Source organism: Anser anser, assembly GCF_964211835.1.
Source record: "Anser anser genome assembly, chromosome: 1".
NCBI classification, from domain to species: domain Eukaryota; kingdom Metazoa; phylum Chordata; class Aves; order Anseriformes; family Anatidae; genus Anser; species Anser anser.
The window spans coordinates 214,065,576-214,081,802 of NC_139720.1; the positions used below are offsets into that span (position 1 = coordinate 214,065,576).

The 16,227-nt window shown below is 45.1% G+C and overlaps 1 protein-coding gene and 1 long non-coding RNA gene across 14 annotated transcripts in view; both read right to left on the minus strand.

The window, feature by feature from the left end:
• LOC310892786 overlaps positions 1–4,242 on the minus strand; it is a 61,219-nt gene extending 56,977 nt beyond the window's left edge. Inside the window, exons 1-2 of the long non-coding RNA XR_014578412.1 lie at positions 3,846–4,242; positions 1–3,806 (exon numbers count right to left, since the gene is read on the minus strand). The exon at positions 1–3,806 is cut by the window's left edge and continues 27,048 nt beyond it. This is a non-coding gene — a long non-coding RNA (uncharacterized lncRNA). The remainder of the gene's footprint in view (positions 3,807–3,845) is intronic.
• Positions 1–16,227, minus strand: part of FAM168A (family with sequence similarity 168 member A) — a 178,579-nt gene that overhangs the window by 78,920 nt on the left and 83,432 nt on the right. For 7 of the 13 annotated variants that reach the window (XM_083820983.1, XM_083820975.1, XM_083820982.1 and 4 more), the window contains one exon: positions 4,253–4,340. In XM_083820983.1, the coding sequence (XP_083677109.1) occupies positions 4,253–4,322 (70 nt within the window). In that variant the 5' untranslated portion in view covers positions 4,323–4,340. Of the gene's footprint in view, positions 1–4,252; positions 4,341–4,611; positions 4,717–10,311; positions 10,410–10,562; positions 10,678–16,227 lie in introns of those variants that run through there. The other 6 variants (XM_083820977.1, XM_083820972.1, XM_083820979.1 and 3 more) reach the window with 3 other exon arrangements.

The window sequence follows — 16,227 nt, forward strand, 5'->3', positions numbered from 1 at the left end:
GGGGTAACAGGCTCATGACCTTTTGCAAAATGCTCAGAGTTAACAGCAGGCAAATGTGCCAAAGAAAAAACAGGCGTTTCAACAGCTCACGTTTGGGATAGGCAAAGTGGATTCTACATAAATAAAAAAGCAAATGACAGTCCTTAAACGCGTTTTAGAGTTAACCTCAATTAAAACGACAGCTTACATTAAGATCCAAGTTAATTACAGCCTACTTTAATTAAACAGCAGACGATACTCAAACACCGTTTGCCGCTGATGCTCTGAAGTAAGCCGAACCTGTGGAGGGGAAGCGGTGACGAGCACCAGCGACAAGCACCTGGGAAGCAGGGGCAGGCAGGCAGACAGCCCCGTCCTCAGGGAAAATATTCTGCCCGTGTCCCCCGGGACCAGATCCATAACCAGCTGGAAAATGCACCAGGCTTATTCACCTCTTTCAACTGAGGAAAAGAAAAAAAAAAAAAAAACAAGGAGGCTGCAATGCAATAGATCTGTGGTTCTTAAGGACCCAGAAAATTAGATTCACTAACTACAGAAGAAACTAATAGATTTATTTATTTAATAAGAAAGAAGATTTCTTTAATAGATCTCCTGGTTCAAATACGGGATGTTTTGATAAACATTTCTCGTATGAACTTTACACTTCTGACCGTTTCACCTAACAGTTCTACTTCAAAACTTTGGTTTTCTGCTTTTTTTTTTGTATTTAATTATAATTTCCAGTAAAAAATCATCTAATTCACTTTGTTAACCATTTAGAAAATAAGCTACCCTTTACATTTTCTTTAAGGAAGGGCTGAATGGAAAAATTAAGAAAGTAACTAAACGTACGTACACGAAGTACTTGAGCATGTGCCAAGGATTTCCAATTCTCCCCAGCAAACAACAGCCAATCTGGTACCAAAGTTTTGCTTATCTCAAAACACATCTCTCACAAGCACGTAAAATACCAAAGAAGTGAGAAGGAAAAGAAAATCAGATTAAAACTGATAATTTAAACCAAAAGCAATCTATTTGTTATAAAGCATTCGCATTTAGCCCTGAAAAACAAGAGAGTAGAATTCAAGGTGCCGTTACCCTTATTACCACCCTTGGGTTTTTTTCAGCCTACATCCCCCCTGAGTTGTACTCCGCAAGATTATAAATTAATGGTTTATGCATGAACTTTCAGGACAAAAAAAATAAGTAATCCATGTGCTGTACTGGGTTTGGGGTAAAAAGATGAACTCTAAAGCAAACCGAGAACATAGCTTAGGGCTCTCAACCTTTAACTCAGCGTTATTACACTTCAGTGGTTTTCTTGATTTCCATTTCTTGCCCAACGTAAAGCTTAGCATTACTTTTTTCCAGTGCCCTCTACTATTCCAGAAAGATTTTTTCAATTCTTTTTTAACTCTTACATAAATTATATAAATTATGCATTGTATCCCAAATTGTACCTCAGATAAAAATCTCAGGACAGACACCACAAGCTCTGTCTCGGGGAAGAATCATAAGGGTTGGAAAGACCTCCAGACCTCGTTTCCCCACTATTTCCAACGGAGAAGCACCCAGGGAGCTCTGCCACTCAGCTCTCGGCAGCCAAGGCACCATCACGACCCAGGCACTCGTTAAACCCTGAAGCCATAATGAGCTCTCAGGGCATGGAAAGGCTTTGTGCAAGGGCCGGGAGGCAACGTCCCTTCCAGATCTACCACCTCGCATGCCTCAGCTATTATTTTCAAGCAATTTGAGAAGGAAGTATCTACCAACTCTTTAGCTTCATGCTTCTCCTGTGAAAAGTCTATTTGGTTTGTCTGTGTGAGTTTTAATATCCTCCAGAATAGCTTGTGGCTACATAATAAACCGCTACATGGCTGAACAATGCAAGTTAAAGCATTGCAAATGAAGTCTCAGACAGAAAGCAAGCATTACATAGGCAGAACCTGGCATTTCTAACGCAACAGTCACGGCAGCCTTCTGTTCGCAGTCGTTGAGAACGCCCTGCACAGTAGCCTGTCTTTGGTATTTAAAGGAAATAATTATGTTTTTTCCCCCTTTTTCACAACATAACTTTAGTTTTCCCACTAAATATTCAAGAAAATTCATTTTTAAATGAGGTTCTGGAATACTATTTGCCTAGCAAAGAAAATAGCTCTTAGTTCACACGTTCTTTAACCTACTATCTGTTCTGGGACTCATCGTAAGAACAGAGCCCACTGACCCTTCCCACCTGTGCAACGGAAAAGCCAGGCGCTAACATAACTCAGTTACTGCTTCGGTGCAGCCAGGCCAATCTCCCCCTTTTGGAGCTCCCACTGACATAACCAAGGACCTTGGTACATTTTCTCAAGTCTGATCTGTCTCCAATTTTTTTTCCCCAAGGTCATCCTGCACATCAGCCACCGCCGCCTCCTCCGTCACCATGAACTCTGCAGGATGAGCGGCCGGAGCCCTCTGGTCCTCCCTCCTGTGCCACCGACCAGAGCTGGCACAACCTGCTCAAGGTGGACAATGGCTTCAATTATTGAAATGCACAATGTAATCTTCACGCTGCTTAACCAGCAGGTTATTTTAGAAGATAATTTCCTACTTATGTCGCCATTTGACTTATTCAGAATGCAGCCATGTAGAATCGGTTCATTTAAAATAGAAACCACCCTCTAAATTTCTCCCTCCAGAAAGGTCAATGTACGAACCGTATACAGCCTGCACCTCAATATTTCAATAAAATTGCCTTACCCGGTGCCAGGAAGGCAGCTTCTAAAACATCCAACTGTTGGAGAGCAGATAGAGAAAGTCTACACTGACAAGATATTAGCGTGGAGTTTTGAACACGTGCAAAGAAAGTAAAGTGGGAGAGAAGTAGCCTCTTGTCAAAACCATGCATGCTCTGGAAAGCACAAGATTGCTGTTCTTTCCAGTGCAGGAAAATAACTGTGCACTTAGGAGCTCATTCTATCACCCCAGCACTGCTGGAGTCTGCAGTCCTCTTACAATGGTGATATTTCTGAAGAGATGATTATTCACAGCGAATTTTTTTCTAAGCCTCTAGCGCTTTGGCTGTAAGACCAAAGTTCCCCTGAGCTACAGTATCTCCAACAAAGCAGCATGCATACATTTGATTGGGAAAAAAAAAGAAAGGGTGAATAAAAATGGGGCAAAACCTCTTTGAGGAACTCTCTGCTCCAGAGTATCAGACAGGCCTCCTCGAGCAATACAGCCAGCTCTACTGATCTGCTGGCAGAAACAGCTACTGGAGTCAACGAGAACATTTTATAAATGAAATAGCTGAGAGCATTTATGTTCATTTTCATTTGCTGTTGACCACTTTTGCTCCACAAAAGCATATTCCCAAGCAGTTTCACGCATTAGGCTCAAGTCAACGCACACAACAGGCAACGCAAACACAAAGAAGGAAGCGTTGATGCAACGCGACGCTTGACAGTTAATTATATCCAACAACACGTTGGCAGGGGGAGTCTTCCAAGGCTGATGTTGTAAGGGGCTTACCAGATCAGAAGAACACCTACAGGTAAACATCATGCACAAGGAAGAACACGGATACACTTAGGCTGAGATTTTCTTTTTGCAGAGCACAATTTCTCTCTGAGCTAAATTCTTTCCGTATTTGTACACGCTGGTTACATAACTCTGGTAAACAAATTTCAGTGCCTTTTTCAAGTATTAAATATGACGCTTTTAGACAATTCCCTCCGTTCCAAAGACGGACTTCAAACAACCATCAGACTTGCCGTTCAACATGAGGCTAACTCAACCAAAGCATAATCTGAAAACAAGAAATCAGTCAACAATGCACTTTAAATCTTCATTTAAAAGAAATCAGTCAACAATGCACTTTAAACCTCCATCTACCGGAACAACTGCATGTTCTCCACAGCAACCCTCTGCAGCAGGGTCCCCGTTGCACGTGGCAGGACCGTTCCAGCACGTGCACCCAAGTCGCTCGGTTCAGCTCTGGAGCCAAGCCCTCCAGTTCCCAGCGGATTGCCCCAGAAATTTCTTGGGCATTTTTTTGTTTAAAGATACACCCTTTTGGTCCTTTTTTTTCAGATTTCTGCCCTCTTCTTAGGAATTGAGGCCCGTTTCTTCTCACTAACCTTACTGCGACGCCCCTGCTGAAGAGTCGAGTTCCCATCTGAGTGGGAATCCTGTTTCTCCCTTAATTAAGGGATTAACGGCTCATTAACAATCCCCTGCGCTCACCACCAAGTGTGAACATCCACAAGCAGCCGCTGAGCGCCAGACCTACCTGTGTAAGCCACGTTCTTCGGGTTTCCGTAGGGAGCCCCAGGTTGAACGGGGCTGTAAACAGGGTTCATCGTGGAAGACCGGGAACTCTGGAGACAAAAGAAAAGCAGAGTTGAGAAGACTGCCTGCGTTAGGCTTCTCTTCAAAGGTTCTGAGCTGTGCTCCACGCTCGCATTACCAAGTTATAATTCAAGACGCGGGGAGCTGCAAAGAAAAGGATTTACAACCAGGCTTTACAACTAGGTAGCGTATTTAAGAATTCAAGTTTTAGATCCCTCAGTTATTTCTCCTAACTTCTTCACTGTTGGCATATACTGCCCACAAATATTCCCGGCGCGGATTAATCTTACACAACCCTACCTTCGGGGGGCTCAGCATCCATGACCCCACTTCTAGCGCGCGGCGAACAAAGCCAGAAATTCAGGCAAGGAGGAATTCCTCCAGTTCCTTGGAGGAGCTGATGTTCTGAGGGTGGCAAAAACAACGAGAAATGAGCTATGGCCTTTCAGAAATCAGCAGATGAAAGGCCCTTTGCTGCTGGAGAAACGGAGCTGCTCAAACTGACTACAACAACCTTGTACCCAGGTCTTGGGCGCTGCACGTGGATGCACCAGGCAGTCCAGCAGTGCCCACAGACACGGCGCGGACGGCGAGATTTGCATAGCTCTGCTTGTGAGTTTTATTTCGAGGAAAGCAAGTAACTTGGGAATTTGTGTCTACTGACTGTCAGTTAAGCAACTGCTCAGTTAATTATCTTAATGAAGCACATTCTCAATTCTGATTAATGGGAAAATCAGTCATTAAGCTTTATTAGGCAACACATTTGTCTCCACAGCTACCTAGTGACAGTTTCAAACACGAACCCCAACAATCTTTCTCCAAAACGTGGGGTTTTTAAACGCGTTATTTTACAGCTCATAAATAAAGCCGTCCTTTCCAAACAAGCCTCTGATGATGGGTGCACGATTTGATAGATCATTAACTCCTTCCGCTGTACCTCAGGATAGTAAACAAGTCAAATGTTAAATGCTCGCAACAACTGACTTGACAACAATTACTGCTTAATTAATTAACCTTCCCTCCTCCCCCAAGGTAGCACAGAAGGAGCAATTCTCAAAGCAGAGGCAACCGGGGCCGTAAAGCAGGCGGGAAGAATTTACACCTTCGGCAGCGCCCGGCCGTGGCGCCTTTCGAGATGTGTTTGCTCACATCTCCACCACACCAAACGCAGCATGATAAAATGAAACAAGTCGGAAGGAGCCCCCAGAGCACGTAGGACATGTCACCCCTCTGAGCAGGTACTTCAAGAAGTAAGTGGAAAGCATGAGGAGATGATTTGACAGTAGCCAAGTGGGGGAATGCGCTGCCTAGAAGTGCCGGCACAGCTCAGCGCACAAGGAGGTGCATCCACTACAGCCAAAATTGCCTCCTTTTTACCCAAATGCCCTGCCCATGCCTCCTTTAATGTTGTTTTTTTCATCTCCCTGCGATGCAGATTCCACATCCGTAGTGGGAGTAAGGCAAGGGGGTGTTTCAGACTCTTAAAGGCCACAAACCACTCTGACAGGAGGCAGCACCACAAAAATCCTGGGATGAGCCTGCACTAACAAACCCTTGGGGACAATCGGGGACGATCGGAGATCACAGCACCTTGTGCCGAGGCTCCTACAGCCACACACTGCGTTCTGAGGGTTTCCTTTGGAGCAGGATTACTTTGGTTTTCCGGTCTGAACGTCCCCACCTAGTGCATGGCTTGAATTTGCCTGCAGGCCCATCACTGGGTTCAGCCCCTCCGTCCCACGAGAGGTCGGAGGATACGTGATGGGTAACTGGAGTGAAGCTTCGGAAAGAAACCTGGCCCCCACACACCAACACCACTTTGCACACAGAAATAACTATGCAGTGGGTGAGAGTCACCTCCAAAGTGCAGTGCTAAGACCTAAGAGTTACTACCTGCACGCGATGCTTTGTGTCAGAGGTGCCACAAGCAGGACCTGAGAGAACAGGAGGAGAGATTCAGAGAGCAGCAAAGATTTCCTGGCCGTAATTAACTGTTAAATCATTAGCAGGACCCATAAGTCTGGACAAGAAATGCCCAGTGGGGCAGGGAGTAAGATATCTATTTTAAAAAAACCACAAAGGATCTGGAGAAGGTGGAGAGGCAGCAATCACACACGCTTCCTCGTAACCCCAGCGGGTGGAAGCATGAGAAGAAAAAGACGCTGCAGGTTCAGAACAAGCAAAGGGGGCGGCTGGTTGCTTTGTTCGTCTCAGCAAGTCCCTCGCTGACAGGATGGAGGGATTTGGAAAGCCTTCCAAGGGACAGGACCAGTCCCCTTCTCTCCCCCAGACACCTTCTTGGTATTTGCATGGATCTTCTGCAAGCTGATTCAGGTCACCAATCCGGCAGAAAGCAATTTACGTGCTGTTGGGTTACTTCCAGTAGTACCTGGGAAGGTTCTGAGGCACAGACGTTACTGGGTGAGCATTATACAAAGCTAACAGAGGAGAAACAAAGCTGCAAAATCAAATGAAGAGGCAGGAGACTGGCTGGGACTCGGCACACCCAACTTCAGAGCTGCTCGCACAAGCTCACCTCGCTGCGATCACGTCCCCCTCTCACTCCTCCTTGGCCTTGCCCATAAGACCGTGAGGTGCTGGACAGGGATGGAGACACGACCGCATTTATACAGAGCCTTGCTCAACACAGCCGTCATCTCACTTGAGCTCTTTTGGGCGTAAAGAGTATAAATAAATGACGATTTGGTGAAAATTACTGCCGTGTATGTCTGGCTTGCATTAAGTGTTGTACCAAACAGTAAAAAAACACACGTATTGAGAAGGATGAAAGAAAATGCCTCTTAGCTGAGATAAAAAGATTATAATTGCATTAGGGGGATGAATGTATTGTGAGGAAGAGGCTTGTGCTTCCTCCTTGCTTGGTATGCAGGGCATTATTTCCAGCCGGCATGAAAGACTCCATGCGAACAGCATTTCAGATGGATGATTTTCTTTCTTTCTAGCATCTAGTATTAAAACACATTCAGATGAGCTCCCAATACATTCTGCAAGACAATACCATTCAAAAACCCATTTTAAATTCATTACAGGCCCCGCATTGTGGCATTCGAACAGCTACACTGAAATGGGAATAAAACAGGATTAGCAAAATTAAACCTCCTTCACCACAATAACTTGCAGCACTTGCTCGTGGCCATGAATACACAACAAAAAGACTAATAGAAATGAATTATAAACAGACAACCGCAAGTATTGCTGTGCTGCACGAAGCTTCCACCACTTTCTAATCCCCGTGACAGGGATGCTCAGTTGCTTAGAAGCTGCTGAGGCTCCACCGAGTAGCCGAAGGAGCAGCTCCAGCAGGAATGCCATGGGAATGAGCTGCTAGCAAACAGTCTCGGGATGCTTCCTGGCTGTAACCTGGTTACATTTCGATCTGTTCTGTCTTTCCCACGAAAGTGCATGACACGCTTCCATCACGCCGGGAGACGACTCCAGATGAAGGGCAAACAGGAGCACGAGGGAGGTCAGCCTGCGAGCTGCCACCACGCCGTCAGCAGCCAACGTGTCACTCAAATCGAGCTCGCACCAGGGATTCCCAAGCTGTGAGCTCAGACTACGTTGCATGAGAAGCAAAATGGAAATGTTTGCATGGTGAATGCTCACTGCGAGCTGAACAAGAGCGTGCTTCTGGACAGCACCGTGCTGCTGGCTCTGCACCATGCCTTCCTGCTGCCACCACGGCGAGGACGGGACATGGTGGCCCCAGGTCTCTGTCCCCCATCCTGGTGACACCCCAGGACATTGGCTGCTTAGTCCTCTTCCTAGGGAGTACTCAGAACAAAAACCAATGCTGTTGTCACCACCGCCTTGAAATTACCGTAGACGCAAGACGCAAGGGACATCTCACCCAGTTATTTGTCATCGGTTTGTTTTGTGCCTTTGGAACGGCTCCGTGTGGGACCAGCTTTGCTGCTTCCCGAAGCCGTTCAAGGCTTTGAGTCTTCAAACATCGAGGGGCATCAACAATTTTACACGTAAACAATTTTTAACGCAAGCATTTCTATGCGCATGTTGGTGGAAGAGGCATCTTACGTTCCTCGGCCACTCTGATGCACAGATCTGAAGGCAGTTCCCACTCCTACCGTACAGAAGCAGGGGAAAAGAAAAATGACACTGAAGAAGATGTAAAAAATCCTAAAAGAAACGAACAAATGTGGCGTGCAAGCTTCGGGAAGTTTATAAAGCTATTTTTCATTTTCTTTGCAGACTAAGTCTGCAAGGATAACGATATAAATAATTTATAAATATAGACTTACTTAGAAATAAATATATTTTACAGCCTTCTTAAAAGACGGAGACTAACTGTGACAGGCACATCTTTCATGCTCTCAAGAGACTGAACAGTTGATCTAAATTTAAGTACAATCGCAATGAGGAGAGTAAACAACGCACAGGCGAGCCTTTCTGGATGAAACGCGCTCCTCCACCATGTTTCACTTCAGTCCTCGTGTCACCGACTTACCTTTCAGCCTTCCGTGGCGTTTGGTTGTGATTTGCCCTGGTCTTTTGTGAAATCAGAATGTAAGTGCTTCTGAAGGACCTTTTCCTCATGTTTTTCGTTTGAAATAGAGTGCTACTTTCTCCTCTGATTGCACATAGGTACCAAAAATTATTTATTTTTACAAAAGACAGCACGCATCCAAATATTAGAGGACGCGAACAAAGAAAAAAGACAAACCCAAAAGATATATTTCTCTCTTGATCTGCACATCGCTGCTTAAAATTCATTTTATACAAATCACATGCTAATAGTATTCAGCCAAAGCCCCTTTGAACATGAAAAGACCTCCTGACCTTATCCTACATTCAAATTGCAATAATTTTCTGACAATTTTTCAGTTAAGTCATTTGAAGCTTGACCCTCACTTGGGATCCACCAAACAATAATTAAATTACCATCCCGCTCATCTGCGAAAGGTTAACTCAGGCAAGCTACAGGGCCACGTCCCACCTCTCCCCCCAAAATTTCTGCTGCGACAGCACGCACGGTCTCAGAGGTTTGCAGCACAATGTCGTTTTCACAAATAACACCTCCTGTTTACACCCTAACTAAAAGCCGATTGAGCGTATCTCAATATATCTAACCTGTCACAGATCTTGTAAAAGAATCTGGTCAAAACTGTCACCCTTTTGGCTCATCTTTTATTAATACCATTTAAAAAAAAAAAAAAAGTTGATATAACTAGGGAAACCAAAAAGAGGCCAGGCTCCAGAAAAAGTTTAAGACTTCATTTAGCTGTAAATTATTAATGGTAGGTCTTGCTTACACAAAACAATGTCTATTTTTACCTCTTTGACTGTATTTCAGCTATACCTTGACGTTTATGGAAATGCATTGAAGGCATCATTCTTCAGCCTGGACATTAGAATCCCAGAATCATTCAGGTTGGAAAAGCCCTCCAAGTTCATCGGGTCCAACCACCCCCCTACCACCAATGTCACCCACCAAACCATGTCCCCAAGCACCACGTCCAACCTTGCCTTGAACACCCCCAGGGACGGGGACTCCACCACCTCCCTGGGCAACCCGTCCCAACGCCTGACCGCTCTTTATCATTATTTCATTATTTGCTGCCTTTTTCCCCGTTTTCCATCTACACCAACTCATCGGCCTCACTTTCAAAGCCACTTTCAGCTCTGCTCCAGCCCTGTGTTACCTGGCTGACTGCAAACTCCGTCCTGCACCTTCCAGCACCCCGACCAAAACCTGCAGATCACTGCTCCAGGAACGCATGCAGCAGGAGCAGCCTTGGCCTCCAACCCTCCTCCTGATACATCTATCCATTTTGAAATCCAGTTCATATTGCCATCTTTATTTATAAAACACCCAGGAAGTGGCAGCTAAGGCACGAAGCTTTCCTTCTATGCTAAGTAAAAGCTCGCTATTTCAGTATGTTCCCACACGTGGGACATAACCCCAGGCACGGTAGTTAATCTGGCTGATTTGGGGCTGGCTCACTTGCTCTCATTTCTGACCTGGACCCTTTTTTCTGGAAGCATTTCCACTGGCTGGCACGTCGGCATCCCTCGGGAGGACACGCTCCCGGTGTCAGCATCCTGCATGCACGGGCCATCTGCGGAGGGAAGATGCCGAGCAGTTTTATGTTCCAGTCCAGTTCTGGTTTAGATTAAACCATTAATTCTGGTTTAAATAATATCCCCTCTATTCACTAGATTGCAACTTGAGAGAATACCAAAAAAAAATACAAATGAAGCCCGGTCATTACCTGCTGCAATCAAGCCAGTTCCTTGTATGAATGCTGACGGCGTTTAATTCGGTGACACGTCTAATGGAGCCAGTGATTAACACAACATCGTTTGTGTGCGGCCTTTCAGGAGGTTCTGAATGGGAATAAATTGCATTACCCGTTAATTAGGGTGACAGCCTACTTTCTCTGCAGACCCCTCGTGTCTCGCCACTGCGGCGATCAGGAAGGCGAGGTGCTGGGAGCAGGAGGGGCAGCGAGCCGCCGTCCCCTGCCACAGATCTCACAATTTAAGGCTCAGTCAACAGGTACCTGGGCAGAGAGCACAGAAACAGCGAGACGTTAATGACCAGACCCTGTGTTTCGTGCCACGTAGTGACATGACCAACCCCAGCCTGCTCCGCTGAAGCCTAAACCGGGGTGGGCAGGCTGAACAGATGCCGTTGTGATGGGGGGTAAGGCTTAAAGCACCTGGAAATGCAATGGAGCAAGGGATTTCATATGGCCCGCGTGTCTTCGTTGTATGGAAAATTTAATGGCTAATTTCTAAGCACAAAGCAGCTCTGGAGTTGGGATCTTCTGGATCTCGTAATGCCCCAAAATAAACGCTTAGGCGTGAAAAATCTTTGACCTTTCCTTTGCTGAAATCTATGATCTACTTAAAAGCCAGAGGATCCAAAGAACTCACAATTCAATAATGCTATATAGGACATAAAAATACAGTAAAAAAAAAAAACTTGTCCTGGCCCAAAAAAGCAAGAGAGAGGCGAGGATCACACGATTACTGCAGTCAGGTGTTGCACTTGGTGACAGCAAATCAGCGAGCCCAAACATGGTGCAGCAAAGTGACCACAGCTGTATTTGTGATTATCTGTGTTGGTCAGAGCTTAGAAAAACACCCGCATGGCCCTCAGTACATGAGAAACCAGCCCCCCTACAACAAAACTGCAGCAATGAGAAAAAAAAGAAAAAAGAGATGTTATATTAGCTTGTATCCAGAGAACAAAATGTCCGTGTGCAGATGAATCCTGCACTATAAATTCCTCGCTTTATATCTGCAAGACAGATGGGTTTCACCAGCAGGTAGCCAATAAATAAATGCATTTTCAAAAATATCTAACATATCTGTCCCTGCATGTCCAAAAAACATTCTCAGTAGTTCTCAAATGCCTTTCCCGATATATTCCTATTAATTTCTTTAACTTGAGACCTTGCTGGCTTTTCCTTTTGAAGCGAACCCCGCTGTACTCCTGCATTTAGTGCTCTCGTTCTGCTCTCCAACTAAGCCACATCCTCCTCCGGGTGATTATCCTGATTTTTATCTTAACCGCCTGACTTTGCTGTGTTTTGCTAAAAAGCCTTCCCAGAACACGCAGCTTGAAGCCTCTTCCCTCTGCTTCTTCCTCTGCACTAACGATGGCTTGGGAGATTCGGGTTGGCCATTAGGAGGGTGCTGCAGTACAGGACCAGGGGATCCGCAGATGTGCAAGGGGTTTTCAGGACTGGTCCCAGTTAATACCACGGCTGCCCCATCCCAGTGCTGGTGCAAGCCCTGCAGCGAGCATGAGGTTGGACTGGCTGGCTCCAGAGGTCTCCAACCAGCGTTTCCAGGACTCGGTCTCCAGCTCAAAGCAGTCTGTGCTTTAATTCCCCTTTTCTCACATCTCCATCTCATAGTCGCAGGGTGTAACTTCCTTGGATTGCTCCGGCCCAGCTGCAGGACCTCGCACTTGGCCTTGGTGAACCTCATGAGGTTCACACAGCCCCCGCTCTCAACCTGTCCAGGTCCCTCTGGATGCCATCCCTTCCCTCCGGCGTGCCGACCGCACCGCACAGCTCGGGGTCATGGGCAAACCTGCTGAGGGTGCACTCAATCCCCCTGTCTATATCATTAATAAGGATCTTAAACAGATATTAAAGATATTAATTGCTTTCTAAAGACCTTTTGGTACTCAGTTGGACACCAGAAGCCTTGGAGGGGCAGCAGGGGACAGACTGGTGCCTCCACTTTTTCATTCATCACTATACTGTAAGCATATCCATAAAACGTATGATTTTAAGATGCTTCACAAGATCATGAAAATTGACTTACCACATCAGCTATGATGCCAAACAAGCACTAAATAGTATCTGACGTTTTTAGTTAACCTAGCACGGAATTTGACCTACCATAAAATTACTGAAATTTAAACATTTATCCTATATCATCGTGATGAATTTCATCCTGTCACTGTAAAAAAGGCAGAATAATATTGTTAGTTATCTTTCTTATCTGAGACTTCTCGAGCTGCTTCAGACCTTGCTCACGGCCAGCCATTGTTCTTGCTCCTAAGAGAAGTGACGATTTAGTAGCCAGATATAAAACTAGTCACCAAAAATAATATTCATAAAACACAATTTATGTACTAGTAAAAATAAGCTTCCCCTCTCTAAGTATATTAAATAATCCATCACCGCTGCAAGCTTCTTTATGCAGATGCCAAGAAGCCTGAAGGAGAGCAGCGGGGTGACTTGCTCCAGGTAAGCCAGATGAAGTCTCAGCCCCAGAGCATAACACTTGCTGCCATCAGTACGCTGTTTTTAACACAGATGACTCAAGTAATTAAGCATTTTTTGGAGATGTGGACTCAGACTGGACAAAGAATCCACTCTCACTTGCATACCACACATCCAAATCAGAGTGGATGTGCACAAACTCCTGCTTTCACTCCAGCCTACAATATGGCATTTTCTTTTCTTTTCCACTGGGTCAGACTAAACTGTATTAACCAACCTCGGACAAAAAAAAAAAATCAATACCAGAAAAAGTCACATTATCCTCAAAGACGTGTTTTAATTTACGTTTGTTCCGAAATTTCCAACCACTACCACTAATTGCCTTCCTTCAATTTTTGCAATTACTCTCCTCAGTACGGGAGAATCACTTTCCAACCATATCCTGAATATTGAAAACATCTTTCCTTCCCACACACTGCAACAGGATAAAGATCTGAATTTGTTTCTGAATGGAGGACGAAGTTGACACAGCAGAAATACAATATCCCTGGAATTACAATCAGACGAGAGCAGAGACGTCCTTTAAATAATATATAGGACAGAATCCCCTCGGCTTTATTGGGTCAGCATTGAAATCCACCGTGCTACAGGTTCTGGCTATGTGATTTAGGACTTCCAGGCATGCTTGTTCCTCCGTGCCCTCCAACGGTCTCCCCCCAGGTCCTGCTGTCTGGTCGCAGGCTTTCTTCTCTGCTGGAGACTGAAAACACAGGGGCAGGAAAGCGACGGAGCCGTCCTCTGGTGGGCACCATGCCACGTCCCTGCCTGTCCTCTCCGTTTTCCCCTCAAGGACAAAGACAAGGATATTGAGACTGGGAAAAAAAAAAAGATTAACTGTGCAAAGAGAGGGAATCAATCCTCCACAACAGTCCCTTTTTCCTTCAATATTTTGCTATCTTTGTTCTAAAACAAAGCTGTATCAGGCAAGACGAAGGAGAGCGCATGCTAAATCTGTTAGCAGAAACGGAGCCTTGGCAAGAGGTCTGTTTCTCATCCTCTTTTTGCAATTTTGCGTTGGCAAGAGGTACTGTATTAACGCGCCCAGGAGAATGGAAGCCTTTACTATTCCTTGGAAAGCTGTGTGCAAGGAAGGAGAGCAGAGCCCAGAGTCGGGCTGGTCCTGGTGTGCCTGGTGCTACTGAAAACCACTACCTGGCTAATATGTTTTGCAAAAGGGGTACCACTTGGAAAAAAAAAAAAGAAACCCACTGGGCTTTTCACGTAAAAGTTGCCAAGTGATGAAGAAACAGAACCGAAGCTAAGAAAATCAGGCATTTACAGCAACCACAGCCGGGCTGAGGCAGGTGCTTTACTTCCTACGGGCATATGGGACAGTTGGTGAAAAAGAGAGATGCAAGGCAGCGCTACTGCAATTATTACTAAAAAGCCATCAATATACAGATAATTCAAATTGAAAATATGATATAAATTAGTTTGTTTAAATGCTAAATACTTATTTAACCACCTCTACCTCTCCAATATCAGCGTGGAGTGGAAGACCAGGCAGTCTATAGCTTGCTCCTCTCCCCTTGCCCACAGAAGGCTCGCACTGCTTTAGTTTGAAGGTTAAGCAGTGCTGGTGGGGATCAGTGCTGTAGTAAATATCTAATGCACATCATATCTGACCTGTTTACTGCTTGGTATTTCCTCTACAGACACCAAGTAAGCCTAAGACTCTACGGGTAGACGCTGCAAAAGTACCTTGGAAATAGCACATAACCCGCTTATGAAAAATAAGTTGACATCACATGACCATGATCAAACCCTTGAAGACTTTAAATGAAGGCTACACATGTTCACAGAGCTGTAATACATCTCAAACACACGCTAAACATTCAGTATAGATGTTACCAAGGTTAGTTGTAGCCATATGCAAGAGACAGGAGACCAGGATCCGCGAGCCTACGACGCGGCTGCCCAACGCGCGCAGTATGCAGTCAATTCCAATATTTGTTTCATAATCACTGCAAAAGCCAAGTAGTTTTCAGCCTGCCATTCCAGAGGATTTTGCAGGGCTTTTATTCACCTGAATAGTCATTCAGGTTTCCAGTGAATATATCCGGCACAGGAGGCCAGCACCAGGCGCGCTTTCACAGCCGACACAAAGAAGAGGGATGAAAGGCCACAGCAAGTCAACAATTAACACTCTTCACAGGTTTCCGGATTTTCCTTCCCAAACTAAAGAGTGGGAAGAGATTCAATGAAGTCTGAAGGAGCTTATGGCTCGCAGTTTATATCAGCACTCTTAGTTAAAAAAAAAAAAAGACTTGATTCAACAAGGGCTGGCCAGACGGCCCAGTTTTGCTTTCCTGTTTCCCATTTGGGGGGATACGAGCTAGTCTGGGGACTGAATGGCACGGCATAAAGAAAGAGAGGAGTAGTCATTAACTTTTTTCTTAAAATGACAGTGTATTCGTGCTTTGAAGAATAACCAAAAAAAGTCGCTAAGGCCTCTCAGAAATGTTGAAAAGGAAACGCTGACTTGTCGGCTGTCGTCCCCAGGCAGCTAAGCAAATATTTGTCTTCACACGCGCACATTTCCATTCGCCTCAAGTGGATTTCCCCTGCGTGGAAGGCCGAGCAGATGTGGAAGCACTCGGATGACCAGGGCTTCGGGATCCAAATGTAGGCAATAAAAAACAAGACCCGTGGTGGCTGGTTTGAAGGTGAACAGTGGGATACTCCGGCAAATCCAACGGGAACGATGCACTCAGCGTCAAAGAGTGAAGCAGCAGTTCCAGGTGCAAGTATTGAAACTTTTGATAAAAGTAATACTAAAAAAAGTTAACATGTTCACTCGTCAATGGATGATGCAACATTAAGAGGGCAAAAGCAAAGCAAAGATGCTATCACCTTAATTCACAAAGCTGACGTTCACCTTTGCTTGGGCTTGAAGGATGCCCCTACACAGGGCACTACAACGCCTTTCAACGTAGCAGTGATAAAAATCTGATTTTCAATCTATCGGTGTCCCTTTGATGCTATAACTCCCACATGGACAAAAAAAGTCTAAAAGTTTTAATCTGCCACACAATGGCTTAATTGCATGCTATTAGTTATGATAAAGAAATCAATTTTGTAATTTAACCAATTCAGTGAGTTTGTTCTTTATATTTCATCTACGGTCAAC